The sequence below is a fragment of the Helicoverpa armigera genome, chromosome 19, assembly GCF_030705265.1.
Source record: "Helicoverpa armigera isolate CAAS_96S chromosome 19, ASM3070526v1, whole genome shotgun sequence".
Lineage (NCBI taxonomy): Eukaryota > Metazoa > Arthropoda > Insecta > Lepidoptera > Noctuidae > Helicoverpa > Helicoverpa armigera.
The window spans coordinates 109065-127451 of NC_087138.1; the positions used below are offsets into that span (position 1 = coordinate 109065).

Consider the following 18387-nt stretch of genomic DNA (forward strand, 5'->3'; position numbering starts at 1 on the left):
TTCGAAATACTAAACCTGCGCAGACGAAGTCGCGGGCACCAGCTAGTAAAATAATATTTAAAAAATACTTTTATTAATCTTTAAAATAAATTATAATCAATCGTTTTATTGAGTCGGGGCATGTATAATAACAAAAATGAAAATAGCGCGGTCACGTGTGCAGCGGCCGGGTGGCGACGATGGCGACGTTCTCTGGCGACACGTGCGGCGGCACGAAGTACACGAGCCGCGCCGCGAACCCGCGCTCCCGCAGCCACTGCACCCGCGCCCAGTCCACCAGCCGCTTGGCGCGCCGCCCCGCCCGCGCCCGCGCCCCCGCCTCCAGCCGCCCCTCCCGCGCCTCCCCGCCCCCCGCCCGCGCCACCCGGCTGCGCCCGTCGCCGCACGTAGCCCACGACACGATGCCCAGCATCACGTTGAACTCGTCGCCGCTGATGCCCAGCTCCTGCAAACATGCTGTATGATCCCTTGCTGGACCCTACAATACTTTAGATGATGGTGGAAAGGAATAAAAGATTGTTAAGTACTGAACACTACTGTATTAACCGAAACGTACTAAAGGTAAAGATGAGCTTAATGGACTATGAGTGAATGAAATGAGTGACGCAGCCCTTGTTGGCTGTAACGAGAACGCTTGACCAACTTGGTAGCTCAACGCGAACTGAACATATATTATGAATTAAAATGTAAGTGGCGTAAAATGCTGATGTGCGGAATGTGCGGTTGCACCGTACATGCTCCCGAGCGGGAAGATGAGTATGAGATGAACATGATAAGATGAGTAACAAGGTGATGCCAATTGGTCCTTATTTAATGCTTAGAGTCTCTACTTGAACTCCGTTTTACGTGATATAGGCACTGTACACTTGTCTAACTTATGCACCTTTGGAATTTCTCTGTAATCTGACACACACGGAATTTCACACTGATTACGCGCACTAGCACTATATTCCACAGTGGATGATGACAGAGAGGCCCCAGCCTCTGCCCGTGCCGGGGTCACGTGTTGCGTTGCCTGTAGACTTGCCAATGCGGCCCTTGCCACCTCGAGAGAAGCGGTCCGCCTGTTGTGCAGCCGACGCCGTACCATGAAGCCTGCTCCAACCACCAACACAACTCCGATCATCACATAAAATGCTGTGTAGTGATGGATATCGTGATAGGAAAGTTGATTTGGTAACTTTTCACTTGCTTTAAGTATGCGGAGTTGTTTCTTGATTTCGTCGAACTCCTCGTTACTCGAGAGTAGTGTATTGTTTTGTATCAGTGGTGTCGAGATGCCTGCGTTTATGATATGATTAATTGGTTCTATCTCAGGTAGCTTTAACGATGGTTTTATGTTTAAAGTGCTAAAAGCTTCATTGCGTGAGTAAACGGTAAAACTTTCAGTTTTAATTAGACAGTCGTGTTCGACTCCCAATATGCCTGCTTTTATTATCTGCCCCGGCGACACATTATCGCCGCATAGAACTCTTATTTCACACTGACTACAGCAGAAAAATGCGTAATTGTTTATTTTGCTAAGAGCTGTCCATTGGTTCGAACAAGTCGTAATGCTGATCTTGCATTTGCTTGAGTCTGGTTCTAGTTCACAAAATTTTTCATTATTCTTGAGATGATAAATTGGCTTCTCTATATGACATAGATAATTGTCCACATTGTCACTTAGACATACCTGAACGTCGGATATGGACATTGGTAAATACGAGTCCTTCTTTAAATTGATTGCAACATGTTCAGCAATCGGAGTTAATGTAGCCATCCTTGAATTACCTACAGATTGAGGTATTGGGATAATTTTCATGATGGAAAATGTATCTCTAGACACCAGAGGTACTTTCAATTCGAAGATTAAAACTCTTCAGTCATTCTTGCTTTGACTGTCAATAAATGATAAATGTTTTAAAGTTGATTTGTAAGTTATTGATCGGTAACGTAAGATCTTTTGAAAGATGACTCGATATTGTATTCAGCGTGTTCTTCAGTTGTTCTGGTGACAATAAATGAATATTGAGTCTTCCGTGGTAAACATCTGTTACGGTATCTAATAAACTTGTTTGGATTGTTTTAGCTGTCTGAGAACATTGCTTGTAGCGATTGCTCCCGTACTGAAATCGTTCATGATTCGATTTCTCTCTGATTCGTTCAATAAAACGTTTTCTATTCTATCTAGCTTGATTGATAATGTATTAAGCATCTTGTGTTGCTTATTAATTGCTTGCCCGTTTCTTTTCAAAATGTTGTATTCTGCTTCAATTACCGTTGTTTGTTGTTTCAACAGCGAGATTAAATGATCTTCATTGTCACGTATGGATTGAATATCTTGTTTATATTGTTCTGCGAATCTCTCATCAAGTACACCGAATAAATTGTTTGCAAGATACCCTACACCGTTGATAAGGCCTCGCTTGCGGCGGCGCAGGTCTCGTGCGCGGCGCGTGCCGGTATGCTGACTCAGCAGCAGGTGGTTATAGTACTCGAGTTCTGAGAATTCATGCTTTAGTTGAACTTGAATTACGTCACAATGTGATGTTTCTTTAAACTTATTGCATAGCTGTTCTAAGTAGCCGAGGTATTTACTGCATGCTTCGGTACCTTGCCAAAGTGAATTCATGTCATAGTATGTGACTATCTTCCATTCATCTCTGATTAGTTGCATGTTTGCAATTTTGTCCAAATAAAAACCTTGATTGTCTTTTAATTGTGTTACATTGTATGAACCGTATGCTGTGGTCAAAATGCTCATGAGAGACAAGAGTAACATTACCAGCGAAAAAGCTGTAGTTTACTCTTTTGATTTGATATGGCTTGCCATCCTTTACTTCCTTGGAACGCAACTCTTGTTTGTTGATCCTATCGTTCACAGGAGAATAGACAGTTTGATAATAGGCCTCTTGATCAGCCCATTCTTTGTTTTCAATGTGACCACCCTGATGTGGCCATCGGCCCCGGGATGCAGCTGGACGACTCGACCAACTGCCCATTTCCCAGGAGGTAAGTTTGCATCGTTAATTGTGACGATGTCATTTAGTTGAATGTCTGGTTGAGAATGTCTCCACTTGCTTCTTGCTGACAGCTGTGTGAGATATTCTGCATGCCAACGTTTCCAAATATCTTGTACTATTTTTTGAGTTAAATGCCATCTTGTCCGCATATCAGTTTCTGTTTCTAATATAGTCATATCTTGATTTAGATTGATAAAGCTTGACGGAGAGAGGAAATCTAGATCGTTGGGGTCTTCAGTAAGAGGACACAATGGCCTTGAGTTAAGTACTGCTTCTAACTGGGCCAGAACTGTGCTGAACTCTTCAAAAGTGAGCTTTTGCTCTCCAACGACTCTTCTTAAATGATATTTTAAACTTTTAACTGCAGCCTCCCACAGCCCTCCTGCTGTGGGCCATGAGGGTGCGTTAAAATGCCATTCAATCTCCAGGCTAGTAATTTCTTTTAAATAATGTACTTCCTGAGCAAATTCTCTCTGCTGTACATGTAATATTATTTTATGCTTAGCATTTTTTAATTCATGTAATGTTAAATAAGTTTGCATGCGATTTTTCTTGTATCTCGCTTGCTTGATAAATCTTAATATCCATGCTAAAACTCTTGTTAGTTTAGCGAGTGTACTATATCTTACTAATAATTCATCCAAAATATTATCGCTTTCTTGCTGCGATATGTGATTAATAAGTTTCTTGGCTTTTCGTGCTTCTTCGTCTGTGGTAAACACTGCTTGCTCAGTTTCATGGTCAGGGTCGTATTTTCGGAGCCACGACGGTCCTTCCCACCACAGCGAATGATTTTCCAATTGATCGATACTCAATCCGCGGCTTGCACAGTCCGCTGGATTTTCTGCTGACTTGACGTAACGCCAGCAATCTATCGGTATTATGCTTGATATTTGTCGCACCCTGTTGGCGACAAAGGCTTCCAACGTCCTGGCTCTTTTTGTAACCAGGCTAGGACTACCATTGAGTCTGTCCAAGTATATATCTTGATATTATGACTGATAAAGCATTGTTTAATTTTAGCCAACAATTTTGACAATAATAAAGCACCACTCAACTCTAATTTTGGTAATGATATTGATTTGTTTACTGGAGCTAATCTTGCTTTTCCTGCCACCAAAGAAATCTTTGTTACTCCGTTGTTTTCAGTCTTGCAATAAACAACGCATGCGTAGGCTTTATTAGACGAATCGCAGAATCCATGTAATTCTAGCGTGTTGTTTTCTCCTGTACCCAGCCAACGCTCCAACTTGAATTGATTGATTTTGTGCATGTCATCTTTAATGTTTAGCCATTCTTTGCTAATTTGATCGGGTAACTTGTCATCCCATTGACTACTTGACATCCAAACTTGCTGAAATAGTAGTTTTAGCTTTGTTGATAACGGTGACAGCCAACCAAGAGGGTCAAACAACTTTGATATGTCTGATAACATGGATCTTTTAGTTGGTGTTTTGTTTGATGGTTCCATTTTTGATTGAAATGTAAATAAGTCTTGTTTTGAATTCCAACGTAATCCCAATGTTTTTGATGTCTCCATTTCCTTAAAATCGAAATTTTCTTGCTCTCTATTCGCACTGATTGCATCGTCTTGTAAGACTGATACGTTGGACGACCACTTTCTTAAATTAAACCCCTGATTTTAGCAATGTGATTAAATCTTGCTTTAGTTTTACTGCTAACTCGACAGAATGCGACCCATGAAGGACGTCATCCATGTAGAATGACTGCTCCAAGGCCTTGATTGCAACACTGTCGAAATTTTGTCTCTCATCTTCAGCCAGTTGTTTTAAAGTCATCATAGCTAAAATGGTGCGGCCTTGGTGCCGTATGTAACCGTGCATAGTTGGTATACCTGATGACGCATGTCAGTAGTATCCCTCCATATGATTTTTGGAATTTTTGATCCTGTTCATTTAGCCAAATAAAACGGAACATTTTTCGATATCTGCCGTAAAAGCAACGCGATATTGTCTCCACCTTAATAGTAAAGATTGGAGATCTTGCTGTAGATTTGGGCCTTTTAACATGACGTCATTTAAGCTAGTTCCTGTTGTTGTTTTGATGAAGCGTTGAAAACTACGCGAAGTGCTGTCGTAGTGGAATCGTTTCGCAATACACAATGGTGCGGTAAATAATAATCCGGTTGCATGTTACCGGACGCCGGTATCATATGTCCTAACGTTTTATATTCTTGAATAAATAATTTATATTGTTTTGCTAATTCTTCATTATTGTGAAATTTCCTTTCCAACTGTTGAAATTGCGCCATTGCTTTATTTTTAGACAATCCCAACTGTACCTCAAAGTTTTCTTGAAAAGGCAATCTTACTTCATACATGCCATTATCATGCCTTCTTGTGGTTTTCTTGTAATACTCAATGCATTGTAGATCTTCTGCAGATAAATTGGATGATTCCGAGATGTCTTCAATCTCCCAAAATCTTTGTACTTCGTCCACTTGATTCAGGACTACGCTACAATGAAAAGTGTTTAAGTTTCCGCATAAGATCCATCCCAGTCGTGTCTGTTGCGCGACCGGTAATGATAGATCCACCCTGATAATGCCCTCTAAAATGATATGGGAATACACATCGGCTCCCAATAAGATGTCGATAGGACGGCTGACATTGTATTCTGGATCGGCTAGTTGCACGCCAGCTAGATGTGCCCATGTTGGCTTGGTAAATGTACATCTTGGTAACTGATTAATCAGCGTGTCCATGATTACTACATCTGTTTTAAATGTAAAGTCATTGAAATGCGAACAACATGTTATGTTCGTAACGCCCTTGCTACTGCTCTCCTTTTCTCCTATCCCGCAGATGACGGCCTTGCAATACTTTCTTGATAAAGCTAGCTGTTGTGTCGCTCTCGCTGTGATAAGAGAGGCTTGAGAGCCTTGATCTATTAGCGCACGCATTTTGTGGTATGATCCGTCACTTGCTTGAACTTTGATCATTGCGGTTGCTAATAATGTTTCGATCATGTTATTGCCTTGTTGCGCAACGTGATTTTCTTGAGATTCTTGATTTTGCGTTGCAAGGACCACTGGTGTTTTATTCTCAGTAATTGTGTTACATGAAGACTTATTGTTGAACGCTTCATGTAAAGTGTATTATGTCTACCGCTACATTCGCGGCACCGTTTTTCGGACGTACATTCCTTATCCCCATGCGAATAAAGACAATTTTGCACAGACGTAATCGTGTTATAGCTTGTCGCTTCGAACTTGGCGTCATAGTTAAAACTTATTACAATAGTATATTCCATGTGACTCTTTGCATAATGGACATGTTAATTCGATATTATTTACCGAAGTCTTACTTGCTGAATATTTATTCTTGAAGAATGATGACGATGTTTTATTTTGCTTGCTTGTTGATGGTTTGGAATTTTCGTTTTTCTTGCGTGAAGATTCCAATGCGGTGAATCTGCTCTCTAAGAAGCTTAGAAACTCCGTCAATTTTGGTAGATCTCTGGGTTTCTTCAGAGATTCCAAATAATGATCATGCGTGTCCGCATCCAATTTCAGCAATAAAATACGCACGATGAATGGATCCCAGCTGTCTATGTTAACGCCTAGGTTCCTTATTGAGTTTAAACACTCTAGAGTGGTATCGTGAATTTTCTTGATCTGAAAAACATTTGCTTGTTGAACTACTGGAAGATTCAGTACGAGATCTAGATGAGATGTAAAAATCAACCATTTGTTGTTGTACCTATTGTTCAATATCTCCCAGCAGACATTGTAATTGTCAGAACTGATTTGTAAATGCTGTATCAAACGTTCAGCTTCTCCTCGCACCTTGCTTTTAAGAAACTGCATCTTGTGGGCGTTTGATAAGGAGATGTTACTGTGGATAGCTTCAGTAAACAAGTCCTTGAAAGACACCCAATTTTGATAATTGCCACTGAAGAACGGGATGTCGATTTTGGCGTCCAATTCTCTTTGTGAACTACTGACCCTAGTTTTCTATTAATTGCATTTTTTAATTCATTGTAAATAGTTTCTTGCTTCGTATAAGACACCTCATATTCTTGATTCGTACCCTCTAATTCGCTGTCTAGTTCCCAATGTAAGGAATCTATAATAGACCATCGAGACTGTAGAATACGCAAGGCATCTTTCAACTCCCACTTTTCGGACATAAAATCCAAATTTATCCCTGCCACAGTGCGCTGCAGCGCCCTGAAGTTGCTTGCTTGTTTCTTCAATAGTTCATCAAGCTTGCTAGATGAACCTCTGGAGCATGTCTCGACAGGCGGCGATTGTTGTCCCACCGGATCTTCTTGCTCAGACCATGCAGGACCCTGTTCTTCCTGTGTAGAATCTCCTTGTTGAGTTTCTTTCATCTTCATCAACAAAACTTGATATTGTTGATTGATAAGTTCCTTAGTCGAGATATATAGCTCTTTTGTTTTTTCGTATTTACGGCCAATGAAATAGGGATGAGTCTTACTTTCTTCCATGAGAAGACGTTCGTGATGGTACTGGTAATCAGACCAATATTGATTTAAAGTATCTAAACGTCGCTTGAAATAGTCAGCAGTCTTACGATCCGCTGAGTCTTTTTTGATATTTGTAGCCAACTTTAGGATGGCTGTGTAAAGTTCGTCCTGATTTGCATGTAAGGCCTCCATGACGAGGATTTAATTATAGTAAGAAATAAATGGAAAGATCTTACTTGACTGTTTTGATAACTGCTTACGAATCCTTGGTGATCCGCTGAGACACCTGTTAGCCTCAGATTTTGATGATGAAGCGCTTCTTGAGACACCTGTTAGTCTCGAGTCTGTTGCACTGAACTCCTTATAGTTCGCGGGTCCTTGATGACCCTGGGTCACTTGTTAGTCCCAAAGTTTTGTAGTCACTCAACACAATTCACACAAGTTTTGAGTCACTGGTTAGCTAACCGCTGCACTGTCCACGCGCGCGATATGGACTATGCAGCGTGCAATGTTCACAACCGAAGGACCATAAATATGTATGATCCCTTGCTGGACCCTACAATACTTTAGATGATGGTGGAAAGGAATAAAAGATTGTTAAGTACTGAACACTACTGTATTAACCGAAACGTACTAAAGGTAAAGATGAGCTTAATGGACTATGAGTGAATGAAATGAGTGACGCAGCCCTTGTTGGCTGTAACGAGAACGCTTGACCAACTTGGTAGCTCAACGCGAACTGAACATATATTATGAATTAAAATGTAAGTGGCGTAAAATGCTGATGTGCGGAATGTGCGGTTGCACCGTACACATGCCGTCGATATTCTCTATTGTAGTCAACATTTTACTATAAAATGTGCCTGTACCGAGTGAGTGGCGCTGACCTCGAGTTGCTTGTTGCCGACGAAGGCGCCGCGCTCGCAGCGGTGGTGGCAGCACGTGGCCAGCACCAGCCCGCGCGTCGACGCCGCGCCCGCGCCCGTCATGCAGCGCAGCGCGTAGTCTGCACACCATTATATTCACTAATCAAATCCTTTATAAACATTACTAGCTTTTGCTCGCGGCTTCGTTCGCGTGGAATAGTGACGTCCGGCAGATTTTTGGTTTGACCAATACATGGCGGTAATATAAATATTTTTTGTAATAAAAACTATGTCTGTACCAAATTTCACACAAATCGGATCAGTAGTTTAGGCGTGAAGAAAAGACAGACAGACAGTTACTTTCACATTTATAATATTAGTTAGAATTCTTTCAGTTGGAAAGCTACATTATCCTCGAGTAACGACTGCAACCGCGGGAAAACATCTAGTGGAACAATAAAGGCTAATATTGAGACAAACCTGTGGCCACTCCGCACAGATGCTTGGCGAGGCCGACGAGCGCGCGGCAGGCGGGCGCCAGCGGCACGCGGTCCAGCGCCAGGTGCGCCAGGTCCGCGCGGATGCGCGCGGCGCCGCCCGCCAGCTTGTTGTCGCGCTTGTGCCGCAGCGACGCGCGGTCCACCAGCAGCGCCGGCCTCCGCCACGCGCCGCACGCGTAGTACGACATGTGCCCTGCACAACATCCCACGTCACACTATGTCACTGTTGCTGCACATGACCTGCATCACAGTAACAACCAGCACTTACCTTTCCCAGCGCCCAATTCCACATAGCAGGTGTCGTCGGCCACCAGCCCCTCTTGTTCCGTCAGCCACAGCAGGCTGGACACCTGCCGCAGATGGCGGAGAGAGCTCTCTGCTCTGTCTCCCTCAGCAAACTCAGGCATCACTGCACTGTGGATGGGGTAGTCGGGGGCAGTTGTGATTGTGCCCTTCACATGCTCTGTGCAATCATTTTACATGTGGTTATTAAACACAAAAAGCTTCTATATTTGTCGCTCTGGCTCTACTGAACTGAGTCAATTTTAACAATTCTTTCACTGTTGGGAAGCTTGTGGAGCTTCAGCACAATAAACAATAGTAACTTATATTTAAATTAGCTGCAATATTCTGCACTTACTTTCATATAAAAAGTTAACTTTGTCTACGACTTGCATGACTGTATCCCAAGGCAATTGACTGAGTGGCTTCCGATGACATGTGTCCACCTCTGTGGGAGCATTGATGTTGGGTACGATGTACACCGGCTGCTCTGTTGCACGAGCATTGCAGATGGACAGGTGCTTCTCCAGTTTACTGACGTAAACCGTGCTGTAACAATCAGCATTAAGCTTTTACTGATTTAAGATCAATACTACATTTATGTATTACTGAGTGATTATCTATACTCACTGTTTGGGATCATTGGGGCACGGAATTCGTGTGTCATCCTTAGCGAGAAAAGGGTTCATTTAATTAATGTGTTAAATAACAATTTAAACCATTTAATTGAAATAAAAATGTGAGTGAAAGAAACTATATTTTTAAGTTCCATAATTATATGGATTTATCCATATCCTGTATAAGTGAAGGTACTTTTAGAATACATGTTTACAACTACGTTTTTTATGGAATGCGATTATAGTGGTATGGTATGGTATGGTGTGACCAAACCCAATCTCATCTGCAACTCCGTCTGCACGAAGCTATACACACTGCTGCTGATAAGAGCACCTGGAGGAAATTATCCCGGCCCAACCTCATTGCTGACAGAGACTAATGATGGTCACGATCCCCAATCTATGGGGGAACGACTTTGATGATGATGATATTACAGTGTAGGTCTGTGGGTCGCCCTAGGTGTACAACAGTATCGCATCGAACCTGACCGTCAGCTGTCTGCGGCTGCGGCTCGTGTTCCCCACAGTACTGGCGGCCGGGCCGGACTGTCATGCGGCATAGCCTCTTTTTCCTTGTCACGTAGTACTGGCATTGAGGTCCGTTTGTACTATTTCTCACTTTGGGGGAATCATTTTGGATATCAGTCATCTTTATTTTGTTTACTATCTGATCACCGTTTTGAGGTTATCTTAGCGATTGATGACCTAAGTGACGTTGACATTTTGTTTACAGTTACGCGTCACGTCATGTAATGATGTTTGGGAATAAATTCCTGACATGACTGGTCACCGAGTTTCGATTTCAAGTAAAGTAATTAAATAATTCATTTAATGCTTTGAAAAAGCCTTTGGTATTAATTACAAAAAATAGAATTGCAAGCCAGTATTATAATTTTTCGTCTTGGGTTGCCCACTTGCACTTGATACTTGATCTTTCTGATATTTTTTGAACATGGCTATTCTGGTGGCTTCTAACGTCAACAAGATTTTAGGTTAGGCGTCGCATCATATTGGTTTCGTTTTGTTTTTCTTTCACTTGATATTATGTAGTGCAGCTGGTACAAAATGAGTTCGCCAAGTAGAGATAACGAGGAACCATCGTCGAGCACTGCGCCGGCGGAGGAGGGCGGGGGCCCCAGCGGCGCCGCGGCGGGCCGGCCGCCCGCCAAGCGCAGGCTCTCCAGCACCGTCATCGAGATCTCGGACACGGAGAGCGACGACTCGGACGTGTGCGCCGTCAACTCCTACCAGGCCACCGCCGACGAGGTCAAGAGGATCCGCGGAGGTCAGTACTGATGCATTTACTTCGCGCCAGTTTGCGCGGGAAACTTGAATTCAGAAGTGGAGCAAGGCATTTTAATAATAATTTAAGTTATATTTACTAACAAGATTTTGCAGACATATATGTTAGTTTAAGGTATATACCTATGTGTCACAGTTGCCTGATAATAAAGGTGTAAATAAATTATATTATGTAGGTAAATTACATTAAATAGGTAATATATTTATTTCTAAGTATATCTTGGATACCAATGACTGTATTTCGGAAGCCACATTAAACTGTAGGTCCTGGCTAACATCCTTGGCACTCATTACGGGTAGTCAGAAGCCAGTAAGACTGACACCATTCTTACCAAAGGGTATTGGGTTGCCCGGGTAACTGGGTTGTTATTCATAAAATGATGTCAATAAACAAATGTATTAGAGATTATATTAAATATTATACCAGTAGAGAGAAAAATTGCCAATTTCTTTTATTGGCTCAATGATGAATTAGTATCTTATCAGCAGCTCAGTACACAAGATATAGATTCGTTGGCACACTAATCACGTAAATATAAAATTGGTATCAATGTTTAGAAACTATTTTGTAAATCCGATTCAATAGATTTTCAATAAACATTGTATATCCCTGATAAATATTTAATAAAAAAATGAAATTTGAAAATGGTTCTAATAAACAACGAAACCACTGTTTCCAGAGGATTACTCATCTTCATCATCATCATCCGAGTACAGTTCAGACTCTGAGTCATCCTGGGAAGATGACTCCATCCTGGTGGAGGATGACAAGAGTCAAGCCAAGGCAGTGCGGGCACAGCTCAACCCTCGCGCCAACAGAATGGATGAGCCTAAGTTTAATCCCAAGTTTAAGGTAACATTCTAATTATTTCTGCAACAGCTAAACCTAGACAAACATATTATTTGTATCTGCCACATAACATGCCTGTTTGTTTACTTACAGTCAGAAGATTTAATAGAAAGACTTCAAACACACTGGAGAGATATGAAAGATTTGGAAAGTTCAGAGTTAACCTTGACATGTAAGCCGTTCCGGCTGTGCCTGCTGCATGACTTCCTGGCCAACTCGGAGATGATCAACAACATTGTGGACGACATGAACACGCTGGACTGGTCGCGCAAGAAGATGGATCTTTACGAGTTCCACCAGACTGCAGACCTGGCCAGCCTCACCTGGCAACGAAGTATTAGAGGCATATATGAGCTGCTCAAGACTGAGGTTATGAGTTGGGTGAGTACCACTTGATTCACTTCAATTTCCTGAATATCTTGAAGGAATTCTCAAGTCTTTATAGAAATTATAGTTTTGAAGATTGTCCTAAATTCCGAAATAAGTGATTATTAATGCCATTATGAGCATAATAAGGATTGTATGAAACGCAGGTGTCTCGCGCGACGGGGCTGGCGCTGCGCGCGGTGTCGGCGTCGTGCTCGCTGTACGGGCCCGGCGACCACCTGCTGCCGCACGACGACCTGCTCAGCGACCGCCGCGTCGCCTTCATCCTCTACCTCGCGCCCTGGCGCCGCCCGCCCGCCGCGCAGCCCGCGCTCGAGAACGGCTCCGGAGACCATACTCATGTAACTGTCACTACATACTTTGTATATCAACTGCCTCATTCGTAACTCTGTCCATTGACAATTAATTTGACTCCCTATTTTTCAAAGGTTTTAGCAAGTCTGAATAATGAACTGAATCGTAATCATATTTTTGACAAGCAGGCGACGGATTCGGGCGGCTGGGAGGCTTCGATGGGCGGGGCGCTGCAGCTGCTGGCGCGGGACGAGGCGGGCCGGCCGGCTGACGTGGCGCATTCTGTCAGCCCCAGGAACAACATGCTGGCCTTCTTCAAGGTCGGCACCGACTCCTTCCACCAGGTAATATGCTTATATACTTATCCCATTGTCTTTTGTCTGTTCTTATTCGAGGCGGGTTGCAAATTTCAGATTTATTTAGTCCAAGTCACCATTACTATTATAATTAAAAAAAAAATATATATCAAACATATTATGTACATTGTTAGTTGTTTGATATGGAGTTGAATGTGCCCATGCTGGTGACGATGATGTGTGACGTGGTATGTGCAGGTGGAGGAGGTGCTGTCGCTGGAGCTGCCGCGGCTGTCCATCAACGGCTGGTTCCACGGGCCGCCGCCCGACGACGAGCCAGAGCCCGAGCCTGAGCCAGAGCCCGAGCTGCCCGAGCCGCAGCGCCCCAACAATGATATTGTATGCTTTGACCATTTTTTTTAATGTTTTAAGTAATAATATTGATTATAAGCTAGGACTTCTAATTGGCTCTCTGTCGACTATGACTTTCTACTATTGTTTAGTTTTTTTTAGCTACTAAATAAATAAATAAATATATAATCCTCACGAATTTGGCATGAATGGTCTCCAGAGGTTCAAAAAGCTAAATCGCGGGAAATTGGCTAGTATTAGTGTAAGTAGATATTAGTATTGTGTGACACATGTTTGACGTGGTCGGGCAGGTGGTGCTGAGCCAGTGGGTGGAGGCCACGTACATGTCGCCGCGCTCGCGCATGCAGATCCAGGCGCAGATGGAGGCCGAGAGCGAGGTGCTGCTGCAGGGGCTGCTGCTGCCCGCCGTGCTGGACGAGCTGCTGGCGGCGCTGGGCGACCCCGCGCTGGCGTGGGAGGCGGCGGGCCCGGCCGACCGGCGCCGCTACTGGCGCCTGCGGGCCGCGCCGCCCGACCACCCCGCCGGGCGCCTGCTGGCGCTGGCGGCGTCGGGCGCGTGGCTGCGCCTGCTGGGCGAGGTCACGGACCTGGCGCTGGCGGCGCACGGCGGCGCGGAGCTGCAGCGCCTGGCGCCGGGCAGCTACGAGCTGCTGCCGGCGCGGGGGTCGTGGGGCGCGGCGCGGCTGGAGGCGCGGCTGTGGCTGCGCGGGGCGGGCGGCGCGGGCGGGGCGCGGCTGTACGTGGCGCCGGAGGAGGCGGCGGGCGAGGCGCTGGTGCGGGTGCCGGCGGCGCACAACGCGCTGTCGCTGGTGTACTGCGACGCGGGCGCCGCCGCCTTCACCAAGTACGTGCCGCGCCTGCACCCGCGCCCGCCCTGCTACGTGCTCGCCTGCACCTACACCGAGTGAACCCCGCACCCCTGACTTTACATATTTTTACACTATGTAGGTATGTGATCCGTGAACATATTTATTTCATTATTTCCGATAGATTGCCGCGACGGAGAACCGGACGTCGACGATGCATTACATGTAAATTTAAGTTTCCTTAGATTCATAGCGAGCTATGATCCGCAACTATTCAGTGATCCGCAGTTCGCCGCATTCTTCATTTTTTTACTTAATTTTAATTAACGTCGAGATTTATGAAATGTACATATTATTAAATATATTCTTAATTTTGTTATAAATTAAATCGAGTTACGTATGTGTCGGTGAAGAACTATGATTGTATTGAAATGTTAGCATGATCAAGCGCAGGCCACTACAGACGTAAGGTATAGAATGTGCCGCAGTGGTCGGCGGAGAGTATATTTTTGTATTGGTCGCGTGGTGGCCGCGGCGCCCGACGATGCGCTGTAAACAGATCAATAGATGTGTGTGTGTATGAAATGTGTTCATGTTCACTTGATGTAAGGTTAACGTGATAAGGTAATGTTAACATTGTGTTACTTACTTTTTGTACATAATAGAAATATTGAATAAACCTAAGAGTTCTGATCGATGTTTGTTGTTATTATTTGTTATTTTCCAATTCATTTAAGAGGACGAATTGGAATTTTTGGCGCCAAGGATGTCAATTTTTCTCAGTAAATACAAAACGGATCAAAATACAACTTGGTTACCTGAAAGTTCATGATATAAGCCTTATTTTGTTAGTTGTAGAAACATGATTAGGTAACTTTTATAACAGAGAAAAATATATCAAACATACCTCTTTTTAAAAAGAGATTCACATATTATGGGCAAACGGGACCGATTTAAGCCTCTTAACTTTTTTAGTAGTTGAGTATATACATACTCTTTAAAATGGTAGTAGGAATTTTTATTAAATTATCATTTCTAAATATTAAAATTACAAAACCATTTTGTCGCTTACGACTTTTAGTTATAAGCTAGCGCGCGTATTGTTATCCTCGCCCCGCTCAGACGCTCCGACCCCTTTTGGCGCCTTAGATGCGCGTGCCGGTTATGGAATTATTGTTGACCACTTCCTCGCCTTAATACTTGTAAGTGCCTGTTCGCACGGACGTTATTTTTATGTCGCATTTAGAGTAAAGTTTGCGCTCAGCCTGGGCGTATTTTCTACGGCCGTGTGTAGCAGGTTCGTCAGTTTGGCCTCACTGAATTCCCACTCTTTTGCCAATTCTGTCAACTATTCCACATACTATGCAATACTGAAAAACCACGACGTCAATGTTATGTGTGTCATGTCGGTTTTTTTATTAAAGGATATTTTTTTTTATGTTTTTATGCTGTGTGTTTTAGTCTAAAACTATTTTTATACACACTACAATGGTGGAAGTCCATAGCAGTATGAATTAAATAAGTATCTGTGGCCAAACACGAGTCCAGGACGTTCAGTACGTTAAAGAGTTCTTAAACTGCATTTTGTTTTTGTCTAGCCTGGCAGTCCTAACATATTTACATAATACTTACAGTTACTTATGTATCTGTATGTTTACTCGACGCGAGCCGACAATGTTCGACATTTGAACTCGGTTTCTCTGGGTTCCATCATCAGATCCTGAGTTACCTCCTTATAACCCTTTCATATACCTCAAGAAAGGGATTTTCAAATCTATCCAAGTTTCTTCGAGAAGTAGAGTAACAAAGATAAAAACGAAAAACTACAGTCGATTCTTTTAAGCGACTTCATATAAAATCGATACGAAATGAGCTTAAGACTTAGAGCTTTAGTGGAAGAACTTCGGCTCCAGTGGGTACTAATCACACTCGAGTAACGAACATTAAGGTATATTTTTATAATGTTCTGTTACAAAAGCGACATGTGTTAGTGTGTGTGAGTGAACGGCGCGGGTGAATAGCGCTGAGCCGCGGATATGAGACTTCAGCTAATATGAACAGCTTTGAGCTCACTCCGCACGTAATCCGATCCGCTCCGGCTCGCCAATACTTCATATTTCTTAGTTAATTTATCGCACACACTGCGCCACCCCAAATTAAATAGAATTTATGATCGCTGTAAGATCCTTTCACTGGACCCTTCCCCGGGGACGCGCGATTGTTTTAGATATTGCTGTCGTCCTTGCAGTAATGAGCTTGTATTAAAGTCAGCAGGGTTTTGTTGAATACGCTAACGTCGGTAATTTGCTCCAGTCTCTTTGGCTATGTTTTGTTTGGCGGTAGGTAACAAGGCGCTATACATGGATAATACCAGCGTGTTTGGAAGAGGTATCTGTGGCGGTATTGCGTCACGTCGCTCCCCGAGGAGCCAATCAGCGCGCGGCGACGACGTGCCGACAGCGCGGCGAGCGCGTGACGACGCGCTCCTTGTTACACTTGTAACTACGTTATTATTGCACTAGTAGTGTCAAGCTATTTCAGGTTACCCACTTAAATAGAGGCACATTGTAATGGGTTTGCGGTTGGTACCGGTCCTGGTTGGTTGTGGCTGGTATAGGTTTATGTAGAATGTCGCTACAGATTTACAACAACAAACTTACGTTATTTTAAATTTCTTTAGTAAAAACGTCATTTTACATAAGTCCACATATTATTTATTTTGTCGTTGTTTCACCCACGCGTCCAAAGGCAAGTACTTCAAACCCCCGAATAAAATCCCTATGTTACTCTCTTTTATGTGAGCTATTTACCAGAGACAGTTTCATTAAATTCATTGCAAACCATTTCAAGGATTAGCCGGAATAAACAGATATGATAAATAATACATAACAACAAATTTTCGTAGTACCTACGTGCTACGTAGCACTCGTAGCAGCAGCGTAGCGCAACATATAGAATGTACGTAACCGGGATACATTTTTACGTAGTTTGTAAGTTGTATGATTGAAAACATGAGAAACTTAGTCTCCATTATATTTTTGATGGTGAAACTAGTGAAACAGACCTGTGAGAGTGGTGTTAAAAAGAATAGTAGATTTGTGGAAGGAAAACCCACATTATAAAGCAGTTTGTAAAAAGGAAACTTTCATTACTGCTTTCAGTAATCTCAGTCATATGTCGCTTAACTAATAGCTGAATCAATGTGTGCAACTAGCAAGCTCGCGGCTCCGCGTACCTATACAATGCAGCGTCGATGCCGACCGCCTGCCGACTTGCGACAGCCGACAGCGACAATACAATTCTTTCACATTTTCTTTGCAACTCCACCTGCATCTCCCACTTTTAATTCAAAGTGTTGAAGAAACTTTTTCAGTATCATTTTGAATTTCGCTCGGAGCATGTTTGGATGAAAGTCACCGCTATGAAGGCATTTGTCAAGATTGATAGCGTTTCATTAATATCGCGGCAGGCAGATGGATGGTGTGAGTTGATCAAGTCACTCGGTATATCTCGCAGCTGTCTGCGAGGGTCGCTTGTTTCTCAACAAATGTAATAAACGTGTAGCCACTTTGACTCTTGACTTGGTTGCATGTAAGTAAGTTCTTTAGTTGGTTTTATCGTCATTAAGTAATCTGCCAATAAATGAGCTGCGGCTTGTGGTACCTGCCTAATCTGGACAGCTGACACGCAGGGCACGACTGCTCGGGTCACCGCGGAGAGACTTGTTCACTACTTTACATCTCGCTCCTACTGACGTCCTAACTATTTCATGAGTTCTAGACACGCAACTTAGTCTAAACGTTAATACAAGAACCACTTCAAATAAATACAATATTAGTGGTGTATGCCATTGCTACACTTGTTCAATTCGTATACGAGTGTACCTATGTACCTGCTCGCTGCGCGTCATTGCACTCGGCCGCTGCTCCAGCTTCATTTCACATCACATCTATCCAGTGACAACTTGAGTGTTCTCATAGCAAATAACTAACATCTCCTAGATAAAAAGTGCTGCTCAGCGCTTGCTCACACCACAGTCAGAAAAAGAAAGACAGTCCGAAACCAGGGTGTGCTCAATTATCCTCAGGCTGTTAGAGATACGCGTTGAGATATACCTATGATTAGTTCGAATGGTCGCGCGAGTACCTACTTGAGCATTTTGAGACACGGTTATACAAAAGTTCGGAATAAACTTTGTCTTTCTGTTTATGCGCAGTCAGCTTAACTACTTTGGATGAATTTCTTCGCGATCTGCCTTCAGTATCATGTTCCGAATGTTATATGTTATTATTTCGTTGTATGTTTATACATAATAAGAAGTATTGTTCGTCAAAATCTGTATTTGTCTGTCCTGTATC

General features: G+C 43.2%; 2 protein-coding genes across 3 annotated transcripts; one reads left to right on the top strand and one right to left on the bottom strand.

The window, feature by feature from the left end:
- Window positions 1–56: 56 nt before the first annotated feature.
- On the bottom strand, window positions 57–10471 carry LOC110380390 (tRNA:m(4)X modification enzyme TRM13 homolog). Its single transcript, XM_049841574.2, has 7 exons — window positions 10207–10471; window positions 9736–9773; window positions 9464–9654; window positions 9092–9286; window positions 8804–9016; window positions 8345–8463; window positions 57–445 (listed from the first exon to the last, which is right to left on the bottom strand). Exons 1-7 carry the CDS (start codon window positions 10369–10371, stop codon window positions 152–154), a joined length of 1215 nt encoding a protein of 404 aa, XP_049697531.2. The 5' UTR covers window positions 10372–10471; the 3' UTR covers window positions 57–151.
- Window positions 10472–10657: 186 nt separating this feature from the next.
- Window positions 10658–14726, top strand: LOC110380387 (prolyl 3-hydroxylase sudestada1). 2 transcript variants are annotated; one of them, XM_049841573.2, is made up of 7 exons: window positions 10658–11007; window positions 11705–11877; window positions 11968–12255; window positions 12408–12602; window positions 12741–12899; window positions 13110–13250; window positions 13514–14726. In XM_049841573.2, the coding sequence occupies exons 1-7, from the start codon at window positions 10788–10790 to the stop codon at window positions 14129–14131; spliced, it is 1794 nt and encodes a 597-aa protein (XP_049697530.2). In that variant the 5' UTR covers window positions 10658–10787; the 3' UTR covers window positions 14132–14726. The 2 variants fall into 2 exon arrangements, with proteins under 2 accessions (XP_049697530.2, XP_021196028.3); XM_021340353.3 differs by having other exon boundaries at window positions 10659–11007; window positions 12744–12899.
- Window positions 14727–18387: the final 3661 nt, after the last annotated feature.

Excerpts from the sequence above, each read along its gene's own strand:
- LOC110380390 (XM_049841574.2), bottom strand. The coding sequence starts at position 10,371 with ATGACTGATATCCAAAATGATTCCCCCAAAGTGAGAAATAGTACAAAC. Across the intron at positions 9,655-9,735 it reads TGCCCCAATGATCCCAAACA|CACGGTTTACGTCAGTAAAC; the intron begins GTGAGTATAGAT and ends TGATTGTTACAG. Across the intron at positions 9,287-9,463 it reads AGTTAACTTTTTATATGAAA|AGCATGTGAAGGGCACAATC; the intron begins GTAAGTGCAGAA and ends ATGATTGCACAG.
- LOC110380387 (XM_049841573.2), top strand. The coding sequence starts at position 10,788 with ATGAGTTCGCCAAGTAGAGATAACGAGGAACCATCGTCGAGCACTGCG. Across the intron at positions 11,878-11,967 it reads AGTTTAATCCCAAGTTTAAG|TCAGAAGATTTAATAGAAAG; the intron begins GTAACATTCTAA and ends GTTTACTTACAG. Across the intron at positions 12,256-12,407 it reads AGACTGAGGTTATGAGTTGG|GTGTCTCGCGCGACGGGGCT; the intron begins GTGAGTACCACT and ends TATGAAACGCAG.